The sequence below is a fragment of the Etheostoma cragini genome, chromosome 2 (assembly GCF_013103735.1).
Source record: "Etheostoma cragini isolate CJK2018 chromosome 2, CSU_Ecrag_1.0, whole genome shotgun sequence".
NCBI classification, from domain to species: Eukaryota; Metazoa; Chordata; class Actinopteri; order Perciformes; family Percidae; genus Etheostoma; species Etheostoma cragini.
In genome coordinates, this window is record NC_048408.1 from 24,959,720 (window position 1) to 24,987,182 (window position 27,463).

The 27,463-nt window shown below is 41.2% G+C and overlaps 3 protein-coding genes across 3 annotated transcripts; 1 reads left to right on the top strand and 2 right to left on the bottom strand.

Moving 5' to 3' along the window:
- Window positions 1–1,008: 1,008 nt before the first annotated feature.
- Window positions 1,009–10,967, top strand: smcr8b (Smith-Magenis syndrome chromosome region, candidate 8b). The gene is made up of 6 exons (XM_034885414.1): window positions 1,009–1,755; window positions 3,812–4,224; window positions 5,235–5,989; window positions 6,498–6,965; window positions 8,788–9,292; window positions 9,992–10,967. The coding sequence occupies exons 1-6, from the start codon at window positions 1,576–1,578 to the stop codon at window positions 10,437–10,439; spliced, it is 2,769 nt and encodes a 922-aa protein (XP_034741305.1). The 5' UTR covers window positions 1,009–1,575; the 3' UTR covers window positions 10,440–10,967.
- Window positions 10,968–11,475: 508 nt separating this feature from the next.
- On the bottom strand, window positions 11,476–21,747 carry zgc:112980 (uncharacterized protein LOC503706 homolog). The gene is made up of 21 exons (XM_034885536.1): window positions 21,678–21,747; window positions 21,113–21,233; window positions 20,213–20,321; window positions 20,026–20,119; window positions 19,402–19,549; window positions 19,166–19,274; window positions 18,932–19,057; window positions 18,758–18,820; window positions 18,516–18,638; window positions 17,972–18,127; window positions 17,821–17,871; window positions 16,629–16,858; window positions 16,440–16,519; window positions 15,538–15,615; window positions 15,364–15,435; window positions 15,144–15,248; window positions 14,894–14,999; window positions 13,961–14,033; window positions 13,794–13,801; window positions 13,656–13,716; window positions 11,476–11,842 (listed from the first exon to the last, which is right to left on the bottom strand). Exons 2-21 carry the CDS (start codon window positions 21,222–21,224, stop codon window positions 11,812–11,814), a joined length of 1,935 nt encoding a protein of 644 aa, XP_034741427.1. The 5' UTR covers window positions 21,225–21,233; window positions 21,678–21,747; the 3' UTR covers window positions 11,476–11,811.
- Window positions 21,748–22,615: 868 nt separating this feature from the next.
- On the bottom strand, window positions 22,616–27,424 carry ptcd1 (pentatricopeptide repeat domain 1). Its single transcript, XM_034885507.1, has 8 exons — window positions 26,783–27,424; window positions 26,563–26,703; window positions 25,950–26,168; window positions 25,752–25,853; window positions 24,989–25,657; window positions 24,463–24,579; window positions 23,856–24,038; window positions 22,616–23,078 (listed from the first exon to the last, which is right to left on the bottom strand). The coding sequence occupies exons 1-8, from the start codon at window positions 27,242–27,244 to the stop codon at window positions 22,833–22,835; spliced, it is 2,139 nt and encodes a 712-aa protein (XP_034741398.1). The 5' UTR covers window positions 27,245–27,424; the 3' UTR covers window positions 22,616–22,832.
- Window positions 27,425–27,463: the final 39 nt, after the last annotated feature.

The window sequence follows — 27,463 nt, forward strand, 5'->3', positions numbered from 1 at the left end:
AGAAATGGATGGCTACCACCATGTGACATGGACACAACCGTCTTAAAACAACACTGTCATGCCCATATAGTATGTACATTAAATTAGTTATGGATCACTTTAATAATTCCTCTGGCATGCTGGCAGAGAGGAGATCCGTTCCTAAAGATTTCAATAAAAGTGATGAGGAATAAAGTCTTCTGAAAAAAATGTGAGCTTATCCTTAAATGTACTGAAACTTATCAGACAAAACGAGGCTACCTTTTGTAGTTGTACTATTATTTTTTCATTCATTAAATCATTCCTTATTTATACATTAGCCTTAGTGGTGCAATTTCTTTTTTTACTGTTAACTTTGACTGGTTTATATGTGACGCTGACAGGTTTGTTTAACGCAACAAAGTTCAACAGCACCACAAACTACATCCTCTGAAATGATCATACAGTTAAATCCACTAAAACTCAACACTTTGTAACCAGTAGTGGAATATAACTATAATATAAGTACATTTATTAAAGAACTAAGTACATTTTTGAGGTAGCCTACTTGCAGTTATCTTAGTATATTCATACTTCTACTCCACAAGTTTTTGGGAGGCAAATATTGTACTTTTTACTCTACTACATTTTATATGATAACTTTTGTATAACAAAATATAGACTGGCGATCAAATTATAAAACATTAAGCTACCCAGCAGTGTATAACGAATTTATTTTTTCTATGAAAATAAAAACTTAGCTCCACCTTTACCAGCTGCAACATTAAAGTGATGTACACACTAATGCGTCAATCATAATCTAAAAACATAAACACTATTATAAAATGGACCTTTCTGTATAATGAGTGGCATACTTCTACTTTTGGTTCTTCAAAGAGCCTGTATTAAATGGTAGTACGTTTGTAATTTCAACTAAGTATGTTTTATGTGCAGGATTACTTTCAGCGGATGTAAAAAAAGAAAAGGTTTTACTTTGAAACTGGTGACCGGAAGTCTTCGTATTTGACTTGACTTATACTGATGTGCCGCTTTTGTAACTGAAGTGTAGAACAGGCACCGGTACGTCCCCGGCCCGTACTCAATCACGTGGCTAAATATGGGTGTAGAGAGCTCAGTTTTCCGGTCAAATAGGTGACACCGAGGCACGCGTAGTTTTAGCCTGGAACTTAGCTCACTAGTGACTAAAAAGAAGAAGAAAAAATCCCGGGAAGAGGGTACCTAACCTTGTGACTGCCGCCCGCAGGGAACTTTCGCTTCTCCGTTACGTTTCCTCTGGTGTCTGTTCCTGAAAACGCCGCTTGTTTTCGTGACTATTTTGAAGCGGAGAGGATACTTCTTGAGGTTTTAATGTAATGCAGCTTTCAGCGTATGGTTGAAGACAACTGCGCAACAAGTATAAGTTTAACTATCGGCTGTTGGTGTTGTTGTTGTGGCGGCGTCCCGTGTGAACAGCTGACTCACCGAAGGAGGGCCGGGCCAGGTCAAACCGGGACGGGCCGGGACGCACCGGGACGTACCGGGACGTAGCTATGTTTGATCCCCAGGTTCAGACCCGCTGAGCATATCCTCCATGGGTTGACCGCCCACGGTCTGAAGATGATCGGGTCACCGGACCTGCTGGCCTTCACCGGCACCGAGGGGTTTGGGGAAGGAGAGTTGGACCAGGAGGATCTACCTGAAGAGCTCTCTGTCCCCCTTTCGCCTCCATCCAACCCCTGGACCAGCTCAGCCCAGTTTCACAGAGACTTTATACTGGTGGCTGAATTTTCAGAGCAGGTGTGTGTGTGTTTTTAGTTTTTGATAATAAGCTGAATCGGCAATAGTGTTGGGAAGTCATTAAAATGACTTAGGGCTACTCGTTTTATAGAGTTTTGATGGAGTTACCTTTGAAAGACAAAACTGGAAATAAGATAAGATTATGATCTTTATAGATTGGATATGTAGTCCAATAGTATGAAGGTGTCCAATGTCATCTCTGTTGTGTAACCTTAGGATTCAATAATTATACACATTGACTTACTTATTTTGGCCAAACAATATTCACATATGTGAATTACTTATGTTTCATAAGTTATTTAATTACTTTTAACAAAGTACTGAAATTCATGAAAAAGGAAGCGTGGAATATTGAATTATTCTGCATACATTTGATTAACTTATATCTGGACTTTTGTTTGTTTTTAGATTGTTTGCATTTTCTCAACAAAAGCAGTAGGGCAGCTCACTTTCTGTCATGGTAACTGTCGTCGTGAGTTGGAAATATATTTCAGGAAGTCTCAATGAGATTAAGATCTCTTACGAGGAAGAAGACATGTTTTAATGCATTCGTACACTCTGTTGTTGTTGCACTTTACACACAGACCCGGAAAACACACCCACGCACAAACAGGACCTTATGACTGCACTAATGAAGAGATGTCAGAGTGCAAGAGAGGCATGACAAACTACATATACTCTTTAAAACAATAACAAAAATAATCAAAATATTAGCAGCTAAAACTTTAGATATCTGGGAGGAATAAGTGTCTCTAAGAAGTTAGGGCCGTAGTACTGGACACCAGTTCTTTCCCAGTTCAGAATTGGTACATAGAACATTTAAACTTGTGAAAGTACAGTAATGATGTCTTCTAGATGCCAGTGACAACCAGACAAATCACATGATGATGATAGATGTTAGAATACTTTATTACTCCCGGTGTGAAATTCTTGCACTACAACAGCCAAGTAACACAGGAATCACACAACAAACAACTTTAACCTTTGTGTTGTCTTCCCGTCAAAATTGAAAGTCAACACTCTTGTTGATGCTTTTTATCGATGTTTTTAACTTTTCTCACGTTTTTGGCCCTTTTTTCAACACTTTTTCAATGTTTGTCACTTTTTTTATGTTTAACACTACGTAACACTAACTTATTAACTTTAGTTTTCAGTTATTTGGGGAATTTATGGTCTATAAACCTAATTTTTTGAAAATTATACCTAATGTTTGACTTAGAAAAGCAGAAATTAGAAATGATTTAGACTAAAATAAAAGGAAAGTATGTTGATGGATAATCACAGACTGGAATATGTCAACTTTTACTCAATACTATTTCAAAAGCACTTCATTTTTTTCTCCAAATGCTATGAAATTAAATAAGACACCCCAAAATGAATGAAAGTAGAGATTGGTACTTGCCAAAGAGCGTTGTGTGGAATCAATCATGTTATTTTGGGTAATTAAAAAAGAACACTGATATAGGAAACGTGTCAATTTGACCCGAGGACAACATGAGGGTTAAAGATTATAAACTGAACTATAACAAAAAACTGTCACTTTTTTACTTCCGGTCAAAAGTTTGGGGTCACTTACAGATTTCCATTCCACTCCATTATAGTCAGAATACCAGCTGATCTGGGTGGGTGGCTGATCTTTAATACAATATCTACATTTGCCATTATCAGCAACCATTCATCCAATGTTCCAAAGACACTCTGTTAACTAATCTAATATCATTTTAAAAACTAACTGAGAAAACATTGGAGAACCATTTTGCAATTATGTAAGCACACAATGTAATCTGAACTGCTGCCATGGTTAAAAAAAAAAAGTGCAACTGGTCTCAGCTGGTGTTCAGTCTATAATGGAGTGCAATGGAAATTTCAGTGACCTCAAACTTTTGACCGGTAGTATATAAATACACATTGCAGACTATGTTGTATATTTTTTGATCAATCAATTAATCCTTTTAGACTAGCCTACATACAATTTTAGAAAAAGGTTCCTTGTACCCAAGGTGAAGTCTTCAAGATTTTGAATATGTTTTTTTAAATTAAAATTCCATGTTTCGAGGTGGGGCCCAAGCCTGTGCTGACGATACCGGACGACCCCAGAGTCATCGGATCGTTTGACCTCAACCACTTCTCTGTTCGCATCATGTCGGTGGACTACCAGGCGTCCGGCCCCAGCCACGCTCCTCCCGCATCCCCCGGCCCCCGCCTCAACTTCAGCGAGGACTCCAAAGTGGTTCTGGGAGATTCGGCGGAGGACGCCTTTGCATACGTTCACCACATGACCCTGTATGACCTGGAGGCTCGGGGCATGGTGCGTCCCTTCTGCATGGCGTACGTGTGTTCGGACCAGAAGAAGCTGATGGAGAACTTCTCTGAGCTGTCAACGTGCTTCTCTCAGGCCTCCGACAGCCTCAAGACGGGAAACAGACAAGCATTTTCTATGGAGCTGCAGAGAAAATTACAGGAGCTTGCGTAAGACCAGGATGTACTTTGATGAAATTACCAAAATACACGTTTTCACGTATTAGAGCCTGGCTGATAGATTAGCAGCCACCCCTGGCTACTTGGCCATTATTAGCGTATTAGATATATCCATATTGGAAATATCTCAATAGGAAACAAGGACATTTCAGTACAGAAATGCCATGAACATGTGTTTACGTTGGTTATCTTAAAAATAAATAAAAACTAATATTCGCCCATATATCATTATTGATATACGGGCCCCATCTCTGATATCGGCCTTGGTTGGGCTCTACTACATATGTACAACAGTGGACACTAATGAGACACACACACACACACACACACACACACAATTTCACTTATTTGGACAGATTAGACCTCTTCAAAGGATTGTGTTTGTGTGTATTGTGCAGACTCACTTGTTTACCTGTTTAAATTGGACAAATTAAAACTTTATCATTCTTAAGGTATAGTCAAATGACACATTTGCATGCATTTCCTGTTTTGGTGCAATTTACAGTACATCTGGCTAATTCTGCAGACTCTCAGGTCAGAGTTCACATTTGTTCTGACTGCACTGATTTGAAATGTATTTATTGTTCCATCACAATATTTAGTTCATTATCACACTACCAGATTGTAAAACGCAGCCCTTATTTACAGAAGGACTTACCTTTTATCAGAGGTCTTTTCAGCCAGATTAAGTGAAAACACCTGTGCTATTTGGGAGTCTGTGAGGTCACCTGATTCCATGGATCAATTAGAATGATGAATGTGTAATTTGTCCCACACAAACAGATACAACAGAGCTCACAGGTGAGTGATGGTAATGTAAATCAAGTTTAGTTTACTCTGAACACAGCGGTATCGCTCTGAGCAGAAGTCTCCACAGCAGTTCAGTTTAGTTCTGTTTTTACTACTATGGTAGTCTGTGTACCCGGACGGGATCCCACATGTGAAGGTGTGAAGTTACTCTCTAAGTAACTGACTAAATAAACTCTCTGTGTCTGTTTCAGGTACAGGCGGTTGACTCTGCTACAGAAGACAGAAGTTCAGAGGATGCCAGATGGGTCCACAGAGGAGGGAGAGACCGCAGAGGAGCTCGAGGCTGTAGAGCGCTCAATCTTAATTCACAGAGACCTCCTCCGCCAGGTCACTTCCTACCCAAACAGGAAGCTGAAACAGCCTGACTTCCTGCCTTACGACCCAGCCGACTCAGTCACTGATCCGACTGCATTACTGCCTCCCGAGCCCTGTCCCTCCCTCTCCACCTCCACCTCCTGCAGGTCCGAGCGCCGTCTGAAGCCTCTGCACGAGCTTTGCAATGCCTACTTCCTGTCTCTGACGAAGGAGCAGCTCGCTGACACAGAGCGCCGCCTGCGGGGGGACAGGAGCGTGCTGCGGACTGCTACTGTCACACGGTCGTTGTCCAGGAGGCTCACGCTCGTAAACTTCCTGTTCGAGCTGTGGAGCCCAGAGGACGGAGATGAGGAGGAGAGAGAGAGCGCTGAGTCAGAGCTGCAGAAGACAACAGGAAGTAAGAGCGGCCTGGAGATGTTTCAATCCGAACCAGTGAGCCTGGATTCATTCTTCTCCTGTGTGGAGGAGATCCCTATCAAACTGGAGGCAGGAGAAGCTGGGACAGTGACCCCTGACCTCAATGTTGCCCCAGAGATGACAGGAAGTATGAGCAGCGGCGACAGCATCGAAGTGCTCGGGACTGAGAAGTCTTATCGGACGCAGCATGTCGTCGCTGGATCTGACAGCAGAGGTATGAAACAATCCGTTGATTATTAACATTCAGTACGTTTGTTTTATTGGCTGAAGGTGTCAATTTATAGATTTCACCTTATGCTTTGGTATATGGTGTCTTTTTCTGCACATTTTACACAAATTAAACACAATTAATCAAAAAATAACTAACATTTAAAATAATTATAGTATATCAGATTATTTTCTGACCTTTACACACAAAATCAACCATTAGAGCTGGTAATGTCTTTATTAGCTAAATACATCACAGTGCTGGCAGGATTAGTTTCTCATTACTTTGACAGAAAAACGTCCAACTACTTTTTTGGTAATCAATTAACAATTTAAGTAATTTATCAAGCAGAAATGCTAAACATTTGCTGGTTCCAGCTTCTCGAAATGTCACAATATCTCGGGAAGTTGGGATGGGAGTTTTTCTGATTACCTAATTGATAATATCCAAACATATTCCAGTATATTCCCCTCAGACATCTGGACCGGCTGACACAGTTCCCTCTCTCCAACAGAAACACCCGTTGGGATGACAGACAACTCGTACAGGCGAGCCACAGTAGATTCAGGCGTCAGGCACGTGAGAGCGTACGCCAGACGAGCCAACAGTGAGGACAGCATCGAGGTCCTGAGCACCACCGAGTCCATCTTTCCTGACGACCTCACGGCCATCACAGAGGAAGAAGCGGAGCATCACCTGCTGAGTAACGGCGTTGAGAAGGACCAGGCGATGCCGACAGAGTGGGAATCTAACGATGCCCTCGAGGAGAGGAAGACACCGAATGCAAATACTTCAGCAAATGCGGATGAAAACAAAGAGCCTGTTCGGGACGATGACAGTCTCGGTGACAGAGACGAAACCTTGAAGCAAACAACTGTTAATGGTGAGATTAAAATCAAAGAGGAGCAGTTTGTTGAATGTTTGAAGAGCAATCAAGTCTGTGATGACAACTGTCCTGAGAAGACGTCCAAACTCCTGCAAGGTAAAACATCTGCTACAACAATCATGTCTTAAGCCCCGTTTAAGCATGTTTTAAGGCTACATGCACACTTATTCGGCTAACTTTGAAAATCTGTTTATCGTTTTACCGCCTTACGTCCACACTTTCATTTACAATGTGTTTTAAGAAAAATAAGGTTAGACTTTTGCACTGGTCCACTCTGCTCCTGGTTAGAGGAGGTTCTTTGAAGTGTTTATTTTAAACAAGCAAAGGGAGAAAGATTCAAATGTAAGGTAATCATCTTAACACAAACACATATGGACCCAACATGTTTCAAAAAATGCAAGAAAAAACGGTTTTGTGTGGCAGGGCAACCCTCATGTTGTCCTCGGGTCAAATAGACACGTTTTCCTACATCAGTGTTCTTTTTAATTACCCAAAATAACAAAAAGCAAAAAGTGACAAACTGTGAAAAAAAGAGACAAAAACGTAAGAAAAAGTTAAAAACATTGATAAAAAGGGACAACAAACATTGTTGACTTTCAATTTTGATGAGAAGACAACACAAGGGTTAATGTGTTGAATGCTTTTTCAGAAGTGCTTGGCGGTTGAAGCTCAATAACAATACACAGTCATTTATTCATTACTTTTTTAATTACAGATACATAATATGTCTGCAGTTATATTTTATCAAAGGGTTACTCAATTTATTACATGGGCTTTTCTCCGGCCGATGCCGATCTTTAGAAATCAGGGTCAGGCGATTTATTTCAGCCGATATTTGGCTGAAATACGATTGTTTTTAAACCTCTACTTGAAAGATAAAAGTTCTCAACAAAAACATTTGCCAAAACTTCACAACATTGCGCCAATCTGCACTTGTATACTTAAATAAAAAATGTATGATGACAAAAAAAAATATTGTATCAATAATGCATAAAAAATATAAAATATATATATATATATAAAACAAACTTGTGAAATAAACGTTTCAATGCAAATATAAAGTTTAGTGCACTTAGCAGCATTTCTCAAACTTCTGAGAACACAAATCTGCTTTCATACATAAAATAAATTTACAATTTTAACAATAGTAGTGGTGCACACAGTAGCAACCAGCAGCATTTCTTTGTTTTACGTCTGAATATAATGTATAACACAAAACATCTTAGTGCGTCTTCACTTCTGCGATGGCTACTTAAACATTTTAACAACACTAGGCTGGCCGCCTGTTGATGGGCTTGACATACTGCCTCTCTTTAGGTAGTGGAGGCCTACAGGTTAGAGAAGAGAGCCTGTGACCTGGGTGGGGAAAGTGCAGCTCTCGTCGCTCCCTCATTACCACCACTGAGGTGCCCTTGAGCAAGGCCCTTAACCTCCAACCGCTTCAGTGGAGCTGCTCAGTGGCAGCAGATCAGACTGTGGTTGTACTGGGCAGCTTCCAGGTATGAATGGGTGTAACTGTGTGAATGTGATCAGGGCGTTCCTGCAAAAGAGAGGCTGCCTCTCAGTGAACCTCCCCTGAATAAATCATGTATTATGTAAACAATGCCATAAATCTGCACCTTGTAGTTATGATACTCTGCAAATTAATAGCTAACATCAGGGAACGCGGCAAAAGTCTGGTGTTGCAGGTTGTGAACTAGTCAAATTATACTAGTATATACACTTAATTTGGAGAAATATATTTATTTTTTCAGCCCGCAAACTCGGATGGATGTTTAAGTCAAATCAGTTTATTTAAAACTGACTGTTCATATTTCTTGCCCCTTGGACTTTTCTTTAGTTGTTGGTACAAAGTTAATATTATTATTGATTGGAATGAGGGAACTAGAAATATCCTGTAATACAACTGTTTTGTTAGTTGAAGAAGCAGCGGAGTCGACGCCTCAGTGGTCTGAAGTTCGTCAGAAAGTCCAGTTGGTGCCTGAGCTTCATGTCGACTTGGCCCCTCCTGTTGCCGTGGCGGAGGCTGACAGCTGGCCTCCGCCCTGCGGTCCTCTCCGGCTGCCAAGCGTCGACGAGGCGTCCGACTGCACCAGCTTCACCGGCTCCTCGGACCCGCCCTCCCCCACCCAAAATATCCACAGCAACAGCCGCTCCAATCCGAGGAGGAGACGGAAGGCTGGACTCAGAGCCCTCAGGTTCCTCAAACAGAACTCCTTCTCCCAGCATGCCGTGTTTTGTCTCCTGAGCGGCCGGCCGCTGGTCGTGATCGGAGGAGACGAGAGTTCGGTCACAAAACTGCTGGACGCTCTGAGTCTCTTCCTGCCTGCACCTGGTCCTGATGGAAACGCCGTGATGCCGTGTTTGACCACGCCGCTCCAACTGACCGACCTGCTCACCTGGAGACTGATAGGAATACACAGGTAGTCACAGGCAACCGTTAAACATTTCATTTTATATTGTTTGTGTTCTCCCTTTCATCCCTTTGTTACTATTTTTATGTTGAGATGTCCTGTCGTCTTTACTGTTTGCTAACATGTTCACCATATCAGCTTTATAAGGCCATGTATGTCAGTGTTGTGTTTACATTGTGTTGGCTGTCAGTTATTCCATTTCAAGTCAATTTAATTTATAGATATTTATAGTTATCTCAAGACACTTTACAGACAGTAAGTCTGACATACATTCTATAATTTACAAGGACCCGACAGTTCTACTAGTTTCCTCCAGAGCAAGCAACAGTGCTACTGTAGCGAGGAAAAACTCCCTTTTAGGAAGAAAGCTCGGGCAGACCCGGGCTCTTGGCAGGCGGTGTGTGGTGGTCGGTTGGGGGTGTGATGAAGAGTGGCAATAATAGTCACAGTAAAAGATAATGGAACAGTGACTAAATAAGCGTACGCGTGGAGCGTAGTAGGATGAAACGGAATCGCAGGACGTGTTATTGCTACTTTAAATGTATTACTGTGGCTAGCCCAAATGGAGCAGACAAAACGGCCCCTTGTCCAATACTGTAGGTGTCTTTTAATGAAATTGCAGAAAAATATCTTTTTGAGACAAAGTTAAGAACGAGTGACATAAATAGACTCTGTACTCTTACATTCTCTCCTTTTCATTTTGACCAGATCATCCTCCAGCTCCTCAGCCACAATTCTTCTCTCTCTGACTCGCTACAGTCGTTATTTGGCCCTGTTGGATCTTGACCAGAGGACGCTGCGCTGTCCGTCATACTCCGGCTCGCTCATCGGCAGACTGGCTAATCCTTACGCCGGCATTAGGAGAGGCATCACCTACCTGCTGCACCTGGAGAGCTGCCTAACTGCACTGGCCAACCAGGCTCTGCTCTACACGTTTAAAACTGCTTTACAACGTCCAAACACTGCTGGAGGCAACGATGGCACAGAAGGAGAGGACTTCCTGGTCACACGAGGATTCTGTAGCAGTGAGTGCGATTTGAGAGTGATGCATTTCCTGTGTGACCTCATCAAACAGCGCCACACAGGGCGTGGACCACCAGTTTTAAGTTTTTCTTACAACTCAATGCACCTGCACAGAAATACATTTGCAGCCTAAAACATTGGATGGACAAAAACAATTGACCTAAAGTCATAAAGATAGTCTGTAATATTACCTACAACCACCAACACTGGTTTCTCATTAGGGTTTCTGGTTTGTCATCATTTTTGACTGATGCAGACCGGTGTTGTCTGCCAATGAAGAATCCCTCTTACTGTATATGTTTTTATTAGCTGTGTTAAATGTGTGTTTGCATGATTTTTACTCCAAGATGCTGTTGGTCTTGTATCTCTGGATTACTGGACACATGCACTAGTGCCTCACTGGCACCACAGAATTATACATGCTAGCAGCCTCAGCAGATGAAGTACTTTTTTTATTGGAGTGTGTTACTTTTAAATGTATTACTGAATCAAGGCATTTAAGAGAATTGAGCCACATGAACACTGATTAATCCAAACAGGCTACTGATCTGAGATGACATTGGTCCTGGTATGGTATTGTTGCTTGAAGTTTGTCTTTCTCACTGATTCAGAACTACACAGAATGGTAATTATTTACCTTTATAAACTTCATTGAATGTAACTAGGTCTGTTGCTCTGTTAACATTTAAATCAGTTTAGCTGTAGTATAGAAGAGGGGGAGCCAATCCCCTCAAAGGTCAAACTCGTGTGAAAACTCATTTTAAAAATCAACCTAAACCTTAAATGAGCTACAACTTTCCATTATGTTTGGCTCCTTTTAAACGTGCCATATTTGATAACTTTTAACATTACAATCTGAGCTGCACAAACCATGTGGAAAGAAAATTGATTGGTGTAATGTAATTAATGAACATTATATAACCTATTAACTGGAGTTTTTACTCTAAATTGCAGCTGATGACAGAGCAACAGCCTCCTGTTAAACACTGTACTTTTGTTTGATGCAGATATGAGCCGATTTGAGCGTGTGTATTTTAACGCTGTAAATAAAACCATAAGTTGTAGATGGGCTTCCAAATTAAGCAAACAATTCAGCAATAAACCTTTTCTCTAATTTAGCCAATTGGTTCATAAAAATAAAAAAAAACAATCTCATGTAATTACCAAAATTACATAACAAAAATTCTGTTTATTTACCAACATTACATGATTGACGCTTATAAACATTTGTAATCCAGGAAGTAGTCATCTCAAAAAGAAATGTCTCACAGTGCAGAAGTAAACTTATATGCAATTAAGAACTTCAGCACACTGAACTTGTGAAGTCACTAAAAAGAAACAAGTGTCTCTAGAATGGTAAATGCTGAAGAACAATAAGGATGTGTTCGAAGTCTCTTATCTTTCATTCTGGCGTCTGCATAAAAACTCAGACGCACATTCATCTGCTGCTCTGCTCGGCTCAGTCTAGAGGAGAGGGGCGGCTGACTCAGTGTTTGACGGGCACATCAGCGGGGGATCAGACCCGGCTGCCACCACCTTAAGGACAACAAAAACAAAAAACACATCAGCTGTTTGTTAGGAGGCTTTCTATTTAATTTACATCAGAGAAGTCAAACTTACAGAGGGGTTCAGTTTGGATGTTACCACATGTGCAAATGGAATATCAATCAAACATTTATTTATATAGCACTTTACAGCAACCAACAGGTGTCCAAAGTACTTTACATCAACCAAAAATAAACAATCAATAATAGACAAGAGAAAAACACATGAAGCATAGAAAACAGTAAAATAGATAAAGTTGCCTAAAATCATCAGAAGAAGAGGGAAGTTGTTGCACCACTACTGCGTGTTAAAAGCCATTCTAAATAAGTTTTAAGTTTTGATTTAAAATGAACAACATCCGTTATAGTGTGAACGGCAGGGGGGAGCTTGTTCCAGAGACCCGATCCCCCCACTGTTTGTACCTCGACCTTGGGACTTCTAAAGTCCGTAGATCTGAAGACCGCAGCAGCCGATTTTTCCCACCCAAAGTTAAAAGCTCGGACATTTAAGGCTTTGAAAACAAACGCACCGGAAGCCAGCGTGGGAGTCATGTGTGCACTTCTAGAAGTATTTGTCAAAAGGCGGGCAGCAGCATTTTGCACAAGCTGAAGACGTGAGCTGGACGTTTGATTTAGACCAACATTAAGAGCGTTGCAGGAATCTAGCCCTGAACTGATTGTTCCCGTTAAGAAAAGACTTTACTTTAGCCAGGAGACGAAGTTGGAAAAAGCTCGTTCTGACAACATTTCTTATCCGTTTGTCAAATTTCATGCTACAATCAAATGTCACACCCGGATTTTTTACTGTTTGATTGGCGCATGAAGTCAAAACTCCCAGATTTAAAGCTGGATTGTTTGACATGAATTTTGTACTGAAGATAATACACTCAGCTTAGTCCTCATTCAGAGTAAGGAAGTTCCGAGATATGTAACCACTGATCAGGCCTCAGGGCAGAAACAAAAATGACTCATCTCGGACTATTTTAAACTCTGTAGTAGCACTAGGGCTGAAAGGATTAGCCAATCAATTAGTGGACTCACTGAATATAAACAAAGCAATTAGGATTAGCCGTGAAATTAAAAAGCCAAACTTCTCACATTTGGGACGCACTGATCGAATACGATGGACAGGATCAGCACTGGGACTGGGCTTATGGAACATCATTTCTAGGCCAGATGTGACCGATCCACATAAAGAGCATATCTTAGTCATTGTCTTGTCAAATGTGGTTTCATAAACCTTCAAGAACTCTATTTAAATAAATATTCAAAACAACGTTGGGAATATGAACGCTATTTCACTGCTCCATATCTCCCAATAACATCAATATGGGTTTAGTTAATTGGTATCCGTAGAATAAAAATTAGTAATCAGTCCTCAGTAAATGGCTCATGCACATTTGTGTTAAAAGGTACCCGGTGGAGTTTTTCTATTGGCGCAATGTGTGGCAGATGTAAAGTGCATGCAAGCAAACAGGGATCCCCTTGGTTTAACAATGTGCCCCTGATAGACAGCTGGTGGCGCTAATGGGCCATGAAAGTGAATAATACACTAGCAAAAGGCAGTGAGTAAGACGACTTATCTGTCTTAAACATATTGAATAAATACATGCACTTGACACACATTCCCATGTGATTAAATGGACAAATACAAAGAGAGAAAGCTCTATGGGGTGCATTTAAAAAAGACAATACATATGACCCACCACTAATAAGAAAGACACTACAGACTTTTCCTGTAAAAGTAGATTCTGAAATAACAGAAAAGAACAGGAGGAACAGCTGATGAGAGTTGTGGAACTTACAGCTGACACTGCAACGGGGCCTTCACTTGTGGAGAGTTGAGTTTGACGTCCACTGGCCCGGCTACAGGAGGAGGAGACATGAAAGGTTAAATCAACAGCGCAACATTCAGGACCCCCGCGTGAGACAGAGAAACTTACAGTAGGTGCTGATTACCACATCAAGATAGGACATGGAAACCAAGGCAGATCAGACCCACAGACTTAAGCAAACTGTTCTAATCCAGTTTAAATAGTATAAAATGGAAAACCTAATCTGAACTTGTCTTGATTTTGTTGGAGCAAGTTATGAATTAAATATGACTCACTGGTCCCAGTACTCTGTTGAAGATGACTGAGTGGGAACAGTGGTGCGAAGGAAGGTTAACAAATGTTCTCCATCTGACGGAGACAGAGAAAGAAAGACATGCTATGTTGCCATGTTTGAGTCCTGCCACAAGGCGGTTTGGTTCCTTTACACAAGAGTTGTTTCTTCTTCATTCACACATACAGTAATGAGTTATTGACCACTGTTGGCACTGTAGAGAAATGTAGTGATGAGCGAATTGTGTTTGTATCTTGATCTTCATGGGCACATGCAAAGAGGATGCACAATTTTGTTTGAAATCTGTGAAACACAAACAGTTGTGCTCATAAGTTTACATACCCATGCTAAAGTTGACTAAAACGAGGAATAATAACTAAAAAAATACATCTTTTGGAAATGAATGCCTTAAAAAATAAATTATGAAAAATCCAACCTTTAAAAATAAAAAAAAGGTCGCATGGCATGAATATTTCCCTTTATGAGTTTGTTTTTGTAACGCACGTTATAATGCTCGCCCAGCTGCTAGCGTGGCACGCCCTCATACTTATACTTATACTTAATGGCTAGTAGTCCTTACCTAGCTACTGCGCATGTGTGACTCCCAACAAAGATGGAACAGAAGTGAGATGCCTCACTCTGTAGCTAAAACAGAGAGCTCAACACATAGGGTGAAAAGCAGAGCTACAGCTCTATGCAGTACAACAAAAATTAAGTGTTTTGGGAAATTTAAAACACGCAAACCTATTCTGGTATGACCTCTAAATACAATTATGAACATGAAAATGAGGATAATATGGCCACTTTAAATAAATATTAAATCAGAGTGCTGTCCTACTAATCGATTTTGTCTATTTCTTTATATGATTCAACCCCCACCTAATGATGTTGAGGGTTTGATGCATTGATTCATGACCAAGACAAGATGCCCACACACCTGTTGTGTTTTCCGTCTCCTGAGAGATCTCCTGTAAAAAGGAGCTGAGGCGTTCTGGGTTGGAGGACATATTGAGCCACAGCCACGCGATTGCCCAAGTATTCTCCTGAGAGACAGAAATGTTATAGTTTAGATCCTCATTTCAGTTTCACGGGGCTAAGGAACATGAAAACTGCATGACAGTCAGGGGAAAAACATTCAGCTTTTTGGACTAAATGTCTGCAAACAGGAAGTGACATCAGGAGACTACCTTAAATGTATTGAGCACGGGGAGGGCTGGACTCAGAGGAGCTTTACAGATTCTCAAACCTAAAGCCCCTGTTACCAACAGCAACAAGGCCTGATCTGGGTACACCTGTAAACACAGACAGACACATACGGTATTAACAGTTTATAACGTTCCCCACGCACAAGTTGTAACATCCATGGATTTGAGTGTAAATATGCAGATCATAACAGACATACAGTACCTTCTGAAAGTATCCCGGGATCAGTACGTCTGACTCGAGCTGCAGAATCGTATTCACGACATCCTTGGCTTCCTGAAGTCCAGACATGAAAGTCAGAAAATATAGAGCAGCCAAAAATAAAATGGAAAATTTACCAAAACTTTAAAGAGCTTTTCATAAAAAAGAAATACATACCTGTAAAAACTGTGAGCACGGTTCTGGGAGAGCGGTGTGTGTGTTGACGACTGTGAGTAAACTGGTCCAGCATTGAGACTGGATCAGAAAGGTAGCAGACGTACAATACATTTTTTTTTGCAAATTCATGCACATGGGAGAAACTCAATGGGCTTTAAATGAAAAGGAAAAAGCCGTCCACAATCACTCTGTCATAAAATCACATAGGAAAATGCGTAACCATTCAATGGCAGGAATAGCATGTAATGTCTAGACTCATTTAAATAAAGAAAATGGTTTTATTGAAAAAAGTGCTCAATATGCCAATAAACATGGCTTTGACTGACGACCTGAGAGCTCTGGGTAGCTCCTAGCATGTCCTTACTGCGTATGTAAAAGACTATTCATATTGAGTGCTTTAAAACATAAAGCAAACCTTAAAAGATGCAAGAAACCTGTAACATCACTTCAAATGTTTACTGGGAGCAGAGATGCTCAAAAGGTCTCAGAGGTAGAGTCAGAGTCAAGTCTCATATGACCTAAAACCCAAATCCTGATTAATTGCACATTTTATCGCAATAACGATACATAACAAAAATGTGATTCTTTTTTTTTTTTTGGGACATTTCCAGCATCTGGAGTCCGAGTCAAGTCTGAAGTCACTGTGTGTGGGCGACATAAGTGCGGGCCGAGTCCAAGGCCCCGTCTCCGACAGGAAGTAGTGATAATGAGTCAGGTGGAACAGTCTCTTTATTAAAACGTCACAGCCTTCTAAAGACGGAAGTCCAGAGAGAAAGCCATTAGTGTAGTCTGTTTAACGCTACAAAACCCTGCTCAAGTCGGATTTAGATGTGTTTCTAGGTTATAAAAAGTTGATGTTATTATATGGTGATTTGTTGCTGAACAGAGACAAGGAGACTTACATCCGTGAAGACGGCAGAGCTGCATCTCTGCACCCTGAGAGCAAACCTCACCAGCCTAGCACACGTCAGTGGCACAGCACCTACAGAGAGGAGCAAGTTTGACTTCTCATGAGAAACTCAATTTAAAAAAAAAAAAGAAAAAAAAAAAAGGTTTTAGAATTACAAATCTATCATTTATCTATGTCTGACCTTTAATTGGCTCCCACGCCGCATCAGAGCAGCAGAGCTCTTCTGGCCTCATGACTGCTAGTTTTGGTGCTGTAGCGGTTTTAAAGATGCAGAGATAAAATTGAAAAAGATCTGGAGTAAAACGGGAGGCGGGGGCGTTCACTGAAGGGAACAAACTGTGCAGAGAGGACATAAAGTCCCCCTCCATGCACATGAAGAAAGGGATGAGGTCTTGTACTGGCTGGAGGCCACTGGAGAAACAAGAACATACACAGCAAGTCAACTTATTGTCACAAGTCATGTCTTAAGGTGCTCTAAGCAATGTTGGGCATTTTCAAACAAAACAAGACTAGCTTGCCCCTCCTTCCTCCTAATCCCGCTCCCTCTCTTCCGTGCTTCAACACAGTAACCCCCCCAACCCCTTCTTGCCGGTTATTGGCTGGAAAGCTGGAACACTGTGTTTGCTTCGTGGTGCAGGTGGGCACAGTTCGTTTTTCTGCCTGTTGTGGAGCCCTGGGCTGTCTACAGAGACCGCGTTGTTAAACGTGTGTTCAGAGGACAGCCAGCTTACACGTTTGCTTTATGTGACAACATAGAGCACGTTTAATCTGAATGATATGCTAATCTATGCCTGAGATTTTATTTTGAAAGGTAAAGTTATAAAAACTTTTTAAACAGGGGTCTGAACCTTCATGTGCTTTGGGTACAAATTGTCTGCAGGCTTTTAAATGCACTCAAATGTCTCTTTTTAAAGATCATTTTTGTGCCTTGTTAAGCCTTTTCCTCCGGACAGATGAAGACATGAAAGGGGACAGAGGGGGAACGACATGCAGCAAAGGGCTGCAGGTCCGAGTTGAACGTGCGGGTACTGAGTCTAGGAGTAAACCTGAGCTAGCTCGGCCACACAATCAAATTGGTAAGCTTGATGATGTCCCAGCATGTTTTTTTTGTTTTTTTGTAAACAACAATTTATTTTTTGTAACTTAATATCATAACTAATATCTCCACACAATTATTGCAATTTGGTCTATATCATATACTGAACCACTCAATTAATTGTAATTAATTAAATTTGACATTTTAAAACCTGACTTTTCTATTTGTTAACATTTTCATATTCCGTGTTGGAAGATTTCCATCAAAAGACACAATGCTTGTTAAACACAGGATGAAATTAAACTAAAACACACTTATGCTTCAGTACACTTACCACTCAATATCATCAGTCTTGACTACTTGTAAATAGCGACGCAGTTCTCGGTACCTGCAGTAAGAAGTCATGTTTGGTTTTATTAAAAGTTGGAAAAGGAAAGAAAGTGTGTCTATATGTCATAAAAGTGTGTGTTTTTGTATCTGTCTGGTACCTGTGCTGTCGCTGTAGTAGTTCTGTTCTCAGTAGAATTACAGAAGTCTGTTCATAAAGGACGTCCTTCTTGCCTTTGTCTTTGCGAACGCCTGACACGTTCTGACCCTTCAGCACAGATACCAGCAGGACATCATCCCAAGGACGAACACACAGACTGAAACACACACACACACACACAAAATGGGTATTAATATTAAATTATAACTATTTCTTAGGTAGCCTATATTTGAAGTAAAAAAAATTATAATTAATTAATTCTACTAAGGGAAAGAGAAAGATCAATAAAGAATTCTCAAAGAAGGCTGGCTTGTCAAGGGCCAGGCCAGCTGAGCTGCATCTTTTTCCTTCTCTTAAAACATCCTTTGTCACGTCCAGCTGTCTCTCGTACTTACACCGACCCTCACACCCTGTCCCCCCCTCCCCTTCTACCTGCCTGCAGTTACACACCAGGAGAAAGCCAAGGGTCGGTTCCCCCAGTGCTCCCCATAATTCAAACACATGCTCAAAGTTTAAAACACACACACACACACACACACACACACCTGTTCTTCATGTTCCTCAGCTCAGCAGGGAAACACAATCTCTTGTAAAAATCCTGCAGCTTGTGGATGAACTCTTGGGTAAAATCAGCCATCACCATCTGTCTCTGCACGGATGCTATTACCCTGAAAAAACCCAATCACACACGGAAGAAGGTCACACACGGAAGAAGGTCAATACACACATTGATTTGTTACAGACAGGCAACACGGCTGTGTGTGTGTGTGTGTGTGTGTGTGTGTACCTCTGCAGTAACACCAGTTTTGCTTTAGCAGCATTACTCATTGGAGACTGTAGGGAGACAGTCCTGTAGAGAATCATGCCAGCCAAAGAAAATGGATAGAAACAAATGTATAAGCTGTAAAGATAACAATTAATCTAGAAGATAAAATGTTATTTTGAGTGTGTGTGTGTGTACCCTGAGACTTGAAAATGTCCAATAAAGTCCTCAACAGCTCCGAGTCTCATGATGGCAGCAGCTCTGTCCTCCTGTTTATCTGCCGAGTTCAGGAACGATGAGACAAACTCGTACACAGGTGTGTAACTGCAAAAAAGTAAAGAAAATCTAAATTGTTTTCAGTTTTCATATGTTAATTTAAGGGCCTTTAACAATATTGTTTTAACATTATGGACACTCTGCTCAGTCACTCACTCATGTAAGAGGACTTTCTGTGTGGAATTTACCAACTCTACAGTCTTTCCCTTCAGGAAGGAAGAGAACAGGTCAGAGAGCTCTTGTCTGAACAACTGCAGCATAAAGTCTGGACAAGAGAAAGACAAATCCAAGGGCAGAGAAATAACATCCAATTAGTCAAACAACAACTGGTTCCATCTGAGGTTTTTTAAATGTGACTGTGAAGTCCACCACATTCGTGAGAGAGCGAGAACCTGCATGTCTGAGAGGAGCATCTATTTCCGACAGAGTGAGCTTGAATGTCTTGAGTCCTCCAAGCAGCAAGCAGTCTCGCAGGCGGTTCCAGAAGTCGCTCCTCTTGTGGCTGTTGCAGTGACACACATCTGTCTTCCACTTTAAACACTGAAAAGACACACAGAACAACCTTAATGCAGTTGGGAGTTTTTTTGTTCTTCTCTCTTAATTAATACAAAACTTGAAATTATCTTTACATATAAATATGTTAATTTGGTCCAGAGCACAGCTGCAAATAATGCTCTTTTCCTGAATGTGTGGTCACTATGTGGCCACACACACCAAACAATACAGATATATAGATAAATAAATTCAATTCCATCTTTTTTTTTTAATATCCTTTTCAAAATAAAGTTACATGGAAATGAAAGTGAATGAGAAAGATGAAACCTGTATCAGACTCAAAGTTTATATGCGTGTGGAACCACCAGAGACACAAAATAACACCGGAAATCCCAGAAAAAGTGTTATTTCGAAAAATGGGCACTTAAGTGAGTTTTGATGCTTGGGTTTGCGCTGTGTAGCATCCCCTCTGTAAACTAATCCGGCTGTGTATAAGGTTTATAGACCACGTCAACACATACCAATGACGCAAGCTTGTCGCAGATGTAGCAAAAACACTGATCGCACATGAGCTGGTTACCGGCCACAGGAGTGTCGATCACACAATATGTAGCCCTGAGCAGAACAGAGGAGAAGTGATTACTTTTTAAAGGAGGGGCAAAAAGCACAGAGTCATATTTTACAAAGCATGCGTGACCATTTACTCACGTAAAAGCATGTACGGGACAGTCGTATCGTGCGTGAGGCAGCACCTCAGCTCGGCGGGAGAAGGTGACCACCAAGTCTTCGTCCAGGGCATTGGGAGATACAACACAGTCTGAAATACAGAAGAAGAGCAGCTTGGTGACCCCCAAATTGCTAAGATTTTGCCCCAGGGTCCACCATTTGATCTTTGTATTGCTTTTAGGTTTATTACAGAAAGTGTATGAAATCCATAATCAAAATATTTATATATTGGGTCATTGTGACACGTATAGATGGAATTATGTTTCCTTGGATCAGGGAGGCTAAAAAATGACAGTTGCAGCTGTCGCCGTGGTCCTGCAATGCCCCGTTTCATCCTGCTGCGCTCTGCTGGGCCTTAACACTATGCAGGGCCCTGCTTTAGCCACTGTAGCACTGTTGCTTGCTGTGAAGGGAACAACTAGAACTGTTGGGTCCTTGTAAATTATAGAGTGTGGTCTAGACCTACTCTATCTGTAAAGTGTCTCGAGATAACTCTTGTTATGAATTGATACATAAATAAATAGATAAATTAAATTATAGTGATTTGTTTTGTAGGACTTAATGTAAATATCCCTTATTTGCAAACTTGAGACAAACTGCTAAAAGATTCTTTGGGGTGGCCGAGTAAGAGACGGCATCCGCATCATCGAGTGACCGTGTCTTTTTCACCGACTGGTCCACAACGGCACTAGTTTTCAGCGGTGAATCCCAGGCTCAGCCCCTAGATGCCATCTGCTCACTTGATGGCCCAGGTGGAGTCCTTTCTTTCCCCTTTTGGCTGGGACCCCCTGGAGCCTCCTCAAGGACCCTTGGGGGTCCCTGGACCTCACATTAACAACCCTGACATATGGGCTGCTGGTGAGTAATGTAAACAGTGGTTACCACTCTTCTTCATGTCCTCCACCTCCACAATGAGAACCGAGGGTTCACTGCATATTTCATCTTCATCATCACTGACGATGAGGATTATTTCAGAGTCCACCGATGAACCCATCAGGGATGTCTAGCACATAAAAACCGGGAAAGAAAAGACATCATCAACTCACATGTGTATGCTGTGTGTATAATGTTGGTGTGGTCTTTGAGTGAGCGAGTCACACATCAAACTCTTCATGTGTTTACAGGCTGGTTTGTTAGGATTTCGGCGAGAGACCGTGCTCATATGTATAAAATCTACACAAATCATCTGGATTAAATTTAGAAGTTGTGTCTTGGCTGCGTTATTTTGTTATTAACTTTCATAAACAGACCAGATAAGTTTTTCTTACTTATAAGGAGCTAACGTTAGCTACCTTAACGCAAGGCAACAACAGAAAGTTAACGTTAAATTCGTGTTAAAACAGTCGTTGAAATGTGTCAACCGTTATTTATAACTACAAAGGACAGTGATGTAACCAATTAAAACACGTGTAAATATTTGTTATCTTTTATGAGCGAGTAATTTTACCTTTTGCTGTCCGTTTTTTTCAAAGTAAATGTTTTTGGCGCCGGTGTTCTGCAGACTCAACGTCGCCGGATGCGACGTTTTTTACTTCTTCTTTGTTGGCTTTATTAGTGGTTGACAAGCCAGCTTAAAGGTGCATTACCGCCACTGTAGAAGAAGACATTCAGAAAATGTATAACAACATAATATTCTTTGATAAGCCGGTTTCTTTTAGTAGTTGTTTAACTGGTTATTTTCAATTTTGTCCTTCTTTGATGCTTCACTTTAATGCCAGTTACTATGCTTGAGTAATAATAATAATAATGCAACATTTAATAAATCAATTCTTAAAAAATACCTTGTTCATGTCAGCTAAGTTTCTCTTAAGTAACTGCATGAACAGGTATAACTATACATAACACCCTGCCCTAATATTTATTTTTGGGACATTATAACATGTTCTACTGGATCATCTTTTTTCCAATCATCATCTTATTCGTCCACATTACCTAGAACCTGTTTTCATGCCTCTTCTTAAAATATCAAATAATACATCCATATTTTTTTTCTGAAGAGAATCCTTTCCACTTCCTTTCTGTTCAAGCACAACAAGATCACGTTTAACTCTGCCTTTTGAGGAAAATGTTACACAAATAATCCTAATAATAATACTACTGACATATTAGTGCAGTTTTGTCCTGTTACATTTTACTCCATCAAACGCTAGGGAAGCAACACTGATTACAGTTTTAGCAGTACCTTTAGATGTCATTATCTACCACTATCAGATGATGGTTGACTCTGCAAATGCACGCTTTTCACAATGTAATAAGACAACATGCACCATCCGTTTACCCTGCCACAGCCCCTCAACAATTAAAAAAGTATATACCTTACCTGACATTTTTTTTAAATGATCCTTAAATTGTGGTTTCAAAATCACATACAATGTATGTATACAATGAGGTTTATTTATCAAGCGTCATGTACTTGAAATTTACTTTAATTGCAATCATTTTTACAACTTGATTTTTGTAGAAAAATGCATCTGCATTAAGTTAACTGACTAAAGGTCCATGAGCTCCTTTGACCCAGAGTCCATCCAGGGTTACACAGATGAACGCAAACAGACCCACAGACGATCAAGGAGAGAAATGAAAGACTTTTTCTGGAGTGCTGTTACAGAGCGGCGGTGCTCGCCTTGTCCTTGTTACGAGAATTATATCTCCTGGCTGCTGCTCTCTGGTTTCTTTTGGTCTCTGTCAGTCCATCTGCTGCGTCTGTTTGCAGCACTTCAGTGTCCGTCTTAGACTGCAGCTCTGCCTGCTCGTCCTCAGCGCTCTGAGCAGGCGTGTCTCTCAGCCACTGCTGGTAGTAACCACGGAAACCATCGATTTGGACCAGGTAGTTGTTTCTGGACTTGTACTGGGATTGATGGAAGGGAGGAAAGATAAGGGGGAGGAGATGGGCAAAACAATATATGTCAAGAAAGCATTTATCTAAAGAATTACTTTAACCGTAGTGTTGTTGTTTTAAAGATGGTTTTCGGCCACTAGGGGGAAAACAAATGAGCTCAAAACTCGACAGAGAAATTAGGACCTTTCATTTTTTATGTCTATGCATCGTACATTACAGTTGTCTCTTTACACAGTACGATGTGGAGCATTCATTTAGAGTTCTGGCCACATGTTAAGTCTGATGAATTTCTTTAGTCTCGTAAGCAGCTAAATGCTCCACTATATTCACCAGCTGGTGGCCAACAGTGTTTGTCTGATTTGTGGTGCTGGGTGCTGCTGGTGGCGTACAGTGGGTTTATCAGAGCTTTTTCACTCAAACCAACTGCCTGCTGGGGCTAAAAACAGGGCGGATGAGAGTGCAGTTTGGACTGTAGTGTAGAGGTGTTAACAATAATATTTACAGAAATAAAACCTACAGTGCATCAAACCATTAAAAGCTCAGTTAAAGCACGGCTCACACACAGATCTAGACATTTTCACTGCCACAGATTTGGAAATGAGAAACCTCTGCAGTTAGTTGGTACAAAATGCTTTGGGAAAGTTTGTTTAATATTAACAGATTTCCTTCACTTCCACTAATGAAGATTACAGCAGTCTTCAGGATCTTTGGTTGTGATCACAATCTGCACCTATTTGCTCAGGTAAGAAGTGACGAGTTGGTGGTAGATACTGTATGTATTCTTACCTGGTCGTAGTTGGGAGGATACTGTGAGGCAAACTCCAGCTGCTTAATGATGACCTCATTAGGCCACACCTCCAAGCTGCTCATGCTTTTTAGCAGTGTTTTAAGGTAGACATAATCCAGTCTTCGAGTTGCTCGGCCAATTAGAGCAGAAAACACGTAGACGTTAGGCTTCAGTCCCGCCTCCTGTGAAGAACACATGTAAAAATAAAGGAAAGATCTATTGTTGTTGGATGCTCATTTAATTGTTTGGTTTTATCATAAAAATGATTGTTTTTTTGTGGTCTCTACAATTTGTTGTAAAAGCACTTTGAGCTACACTCTCTGTATGAAAGGTGCTTTATCATTTTTTATAAAGCTTATTATAATTATCATTATTATTATTATTGTTAAGTAGTCAAGTCAGTTGTATGTCCTATGACAATGCTACAGTTCATCTTCATCTCTTAGAGCAGCTAAAACTCCACATTTTCCATGTTCTTTGTGTACACATCCACATAAGACAAAGCAGCTTTGACAGAATATGGAAGAATTTTCTGACTTTCATGATACAAATAGGACGTGAGATTTTACATCTAATCAGACTTTTGTGTGATAAGTGTTTCATCACCTCCATGTCCTTCAGTAGCTGAAGCCCGTCCTGCTGTCGCTCACAGCCTAATGCAAGGCTTCCAAATGTCTGTACATCCACGTTTACGTTGCGCTGTCGCATCACACTCAACACAGCCTAGAATAAGAACAAAAGTGTCACAAATATGCACAGACTCTTTAAGGGTTGCTTTACCCGGAAAAAGAAAGACATGTATTAAAAACTTATTAAAATACATATTTTCACTATAGTGATGCAGGTTAGGTTTATTTGCCCAGGTTTTGTTTTTGGTGTCTGGTGCTCACAGCACTACTGAATAACATAAAATGAAAAACAATCAACAGAAAAATATAATTCCAGGAACTTTGTCTTTTGCTTCTCTGATTGGACACATACCACCAATAGTTTTCAAAAGGAAAGAAAGTATTTCTTATGAATACTGTTCACAGCAGATTATTAAGAGTAATGGGGACATGGTTTCCTGTATTTGGGTGGAGGCAAAAACCTGGCCACATGGAACCAAAACTACGTGCATGAGTGTCTGTACCTTTGCCTCCTCCAGGTTGCCAACTTTGGCTGCTCTGCGCATCACAGAGTTAAAGAATGCAACGTCAAGCTTCACTTTATGCTGCTTTGCAACCTTCAGCAGCATCTGCAGAGACTTGTACCCAGGCTCCATCATGTCGGCTATCAGAGTCAGAGTTCTAAGGTCTGGACTAAGTCGGTTAGCTGCCATCTTCTCCAGGAATCCTTGAGCTCCTCCGATGAGGGCGAGCCTATCTGATGCTCCATCCACGGTGCCAAGGGAGACCACACTTCCACTCTTACACTCAAAAATGTCCAGTAAGTTAGGGGCTGTAGAATCACCAGAAAGATCTAAAGGCGACACAACAGTGTCTCTTTGTCTGACTGCTACCAAATGGGTTGAGTCGTTTGTGCTGTAGGTTTCTTCCTCTCTGCCTCTGCTGTCCTGCTGACTGTCACTGTGTTGGACAAACAGCTGTCTCTCCAGGATGTCAATGTCTATTAGATCCCTGCGTCCAGACTCAGATTTTTCATGTGACAAACGTTCCTTCTCATACTTCCAGTCAGGCCTCAGCAGCACATCAGTGGCCAAGGCAGGATCGCCAATCCCACAATCCCTAGCGGTTCGCAAGAGAAGGTTATAGTTCTTTGAGTCTGGAACAATCCCTGACCTCAGCATTTGGCGCCAAACCTGAAACAGAAACAAAGATGTAAGGCACCTTTTGACTGTGCCGTGCGAATATTCAATAATAATGTGGTTAGGTGGCTTTAAATCGTGCCTCTACCTGTAGAGCCAGTCTGAATCCAGTTTGTTTGTCCTTCAAACAGCCCATCAGCAGATAGTGAAATGTCTCCTGAGTTACAGCATGGCCGTTTTGCAGCATCTCCTGCAAACATACACAAATGGTATTTATTAATCTAACACAATTCAGTTAACCAACCTTCCAAACACATACATATACACATTTAGGCCCATGCTTTACCCTGAGCGTGTGAATACAGGCTTGAAGGTTGTTGGTCATGGCGTGTGTCTTGAGAAGGGCGTGGTACGTGATGGTGCTGAGGGGGTAGTTTTTACGACGGAGTTCTTGCTCCAACTTCAATGCTTGCTGGAGACCGGCATGTTTGGATGGCGACTCCGCACAGGCATTAAACAGAGCGGTGTAGGTGGCATCTGCAGCCTCTAGACCTCGCTTTTTCATCTGCAAGACACACACACACACACACACACACACACACACACACACACACAAAAATCTCAAGGTAAGCAATATTGTGTCAATAGAAGAAACATCTGAAAAAGGTATTTATGAAAATGTAAAGCTAACTACTGTATGCTAAAAGTACAAGTGAAAATTTGAGCTAAAACTAGGACTGGGCATTGAAATAAATACAATACAATTTCAGGAAAACTGGTATAATTGTAACTAAAAAGTACAACCTATGTGAGATGAAGATGTTTTAACAATAATAACACATATGATTATGGCTTGAAAAATTCCATATAACTCACTTTAAGATCTGGAATATATGAAAATGCTACAGAACATATAAACATGATAAAAAAAAAATTTGAATAAATAAAAAGATCCCTACTTCATTGTAGAGTTTGAAGGCCTTTTTGAGTTGTCCAGCTCGACCACAGCCTCCTATCAGGATGGTATAGTTGCTCTCCTCCGGCCGCAGCCTCTCTCCCTGCAGCATGTCTCTGCTGAACACATCCAAAGCCTCCTGCAGCTGGAAGAGGACACAACAAGTTTAGGATTATACACAGAAGGAGGGGAGAAGACAGATATATTAGCTCAAAAGATCTCACCTTGTTGTCTTTGATCAGCTTTTTGCACTGTAAGAAGTACCAATACGGTGTGTTTGTTCTCCCGCGCCTCCTGAGAGGTTTCACCGGGTCTTTATCCTCGTCCACCTCCTCACGGTGCCGCAGATCCTGGATGAATGGGCTGGTTTTTCTGAAAGACCTCCTGGACGACAGGTCGGTGGAAAGGGAGCCGAAGCGCTCCCGGTCTGGTGGGTCGCTCTCGGCTGGGGCTGAAGGGGAGGCCAGAGGGTCTGTACCCCCATGGGAAGCGGCGGACACCCATAGCAGCTGCCAGGGTGTCGATGCGAGAAGCCTCGGTGACCGGTGTCGTGACAAAACGTGTCCCCCTGTCAGATTCAGGGTCCTATTCGAGTTCTTAGCCGTTGAAAATTGGGACAACTTAGCTACAGAGACCGAGACTTTCCTCCCGTTTCGCACGCACGAACGAGCAACGGACGTGAACATATTTAGCGATTTAAGATAGTTAATTAACGTATCTTTGTTGTAATTTTGCTAGTGGGAGGTTATCTGCGTAGCTTCTGTTCTGTCATGTTGTCTACGCACCACGATGTTTCAATGACAAAACTAGACAAGACCTAAATAATAGATATCGAACAAAAATTACAAGTCAACATGTCTGGCGATTTGGTCCCTAAAATGGTTTACCGTAACAATTAACTTTGA

Bases quoted from the DNA above. Each gene is read 5' to 3' on its own strand.
- smcr8b (XM_034885414.1), top strand. From the start codon at position 1,576: ATGATCGGGTCACCGGACCTGCTGGCCTTCACCGGCACCGAGGGGTTT. The intron at 6,966-8,787 runs GTAAAACATCTG...CTGTTTTGTTAG, and splicing joins GACGTCCAAACTCCTGCAAG to TTGAAGAAGCAGCGGAGTCG. The intron at 9,293-9,991 runs GTAGTCACAGGC...CATTTTGACCAG, and splicing joins AGACTGATAGGAATACACAG to ATCATCCTCCAGCTCCTCAG.
- zgc:112980 (XM_034885536.1), bottom strand. From the start codon at position 21,224: ATGGGTTCATCGGTGGACTCTGAAATAATCCTCATCGTCAGTGATGAT. The intron at 15,436-15,537 runs GTATGTATTTCT...TCTGGACTTCAG, and splicing joins CGTGCTCACAGTTTTTACAG to GAAGCCAAGGATGTCGTGAA. The intron at 15,249-15,363 runs GTACTGTATGTC...CTGTGTTTACAG, and splicing joins TCCCGGGATACTTTCAGAAG to GTGTACCCAGATCAGGCCTT.
- ptcd1 (XM_034885507.1), bottom strand. From the start codon at position 27,244: ATGTTCACGTCCGTTGCTCGTTCGTGCGTGCGAAACGGGAGGAAAGTC. The intron at 25,854-25,949 runs GTAAAGCATGGG...GTATGTTTGCAG, and splicing joins CCTGTATTCACACGCTCAGG to GAGATGCTGCAAAACGGCCA. The intron at 23,079-23,855 runs GTAAGAATACAT...CATCAATCCCAG, and splicing joins ATCCTCCCAACTACGACCAG to TACAAGTCCAGAAACAACTA.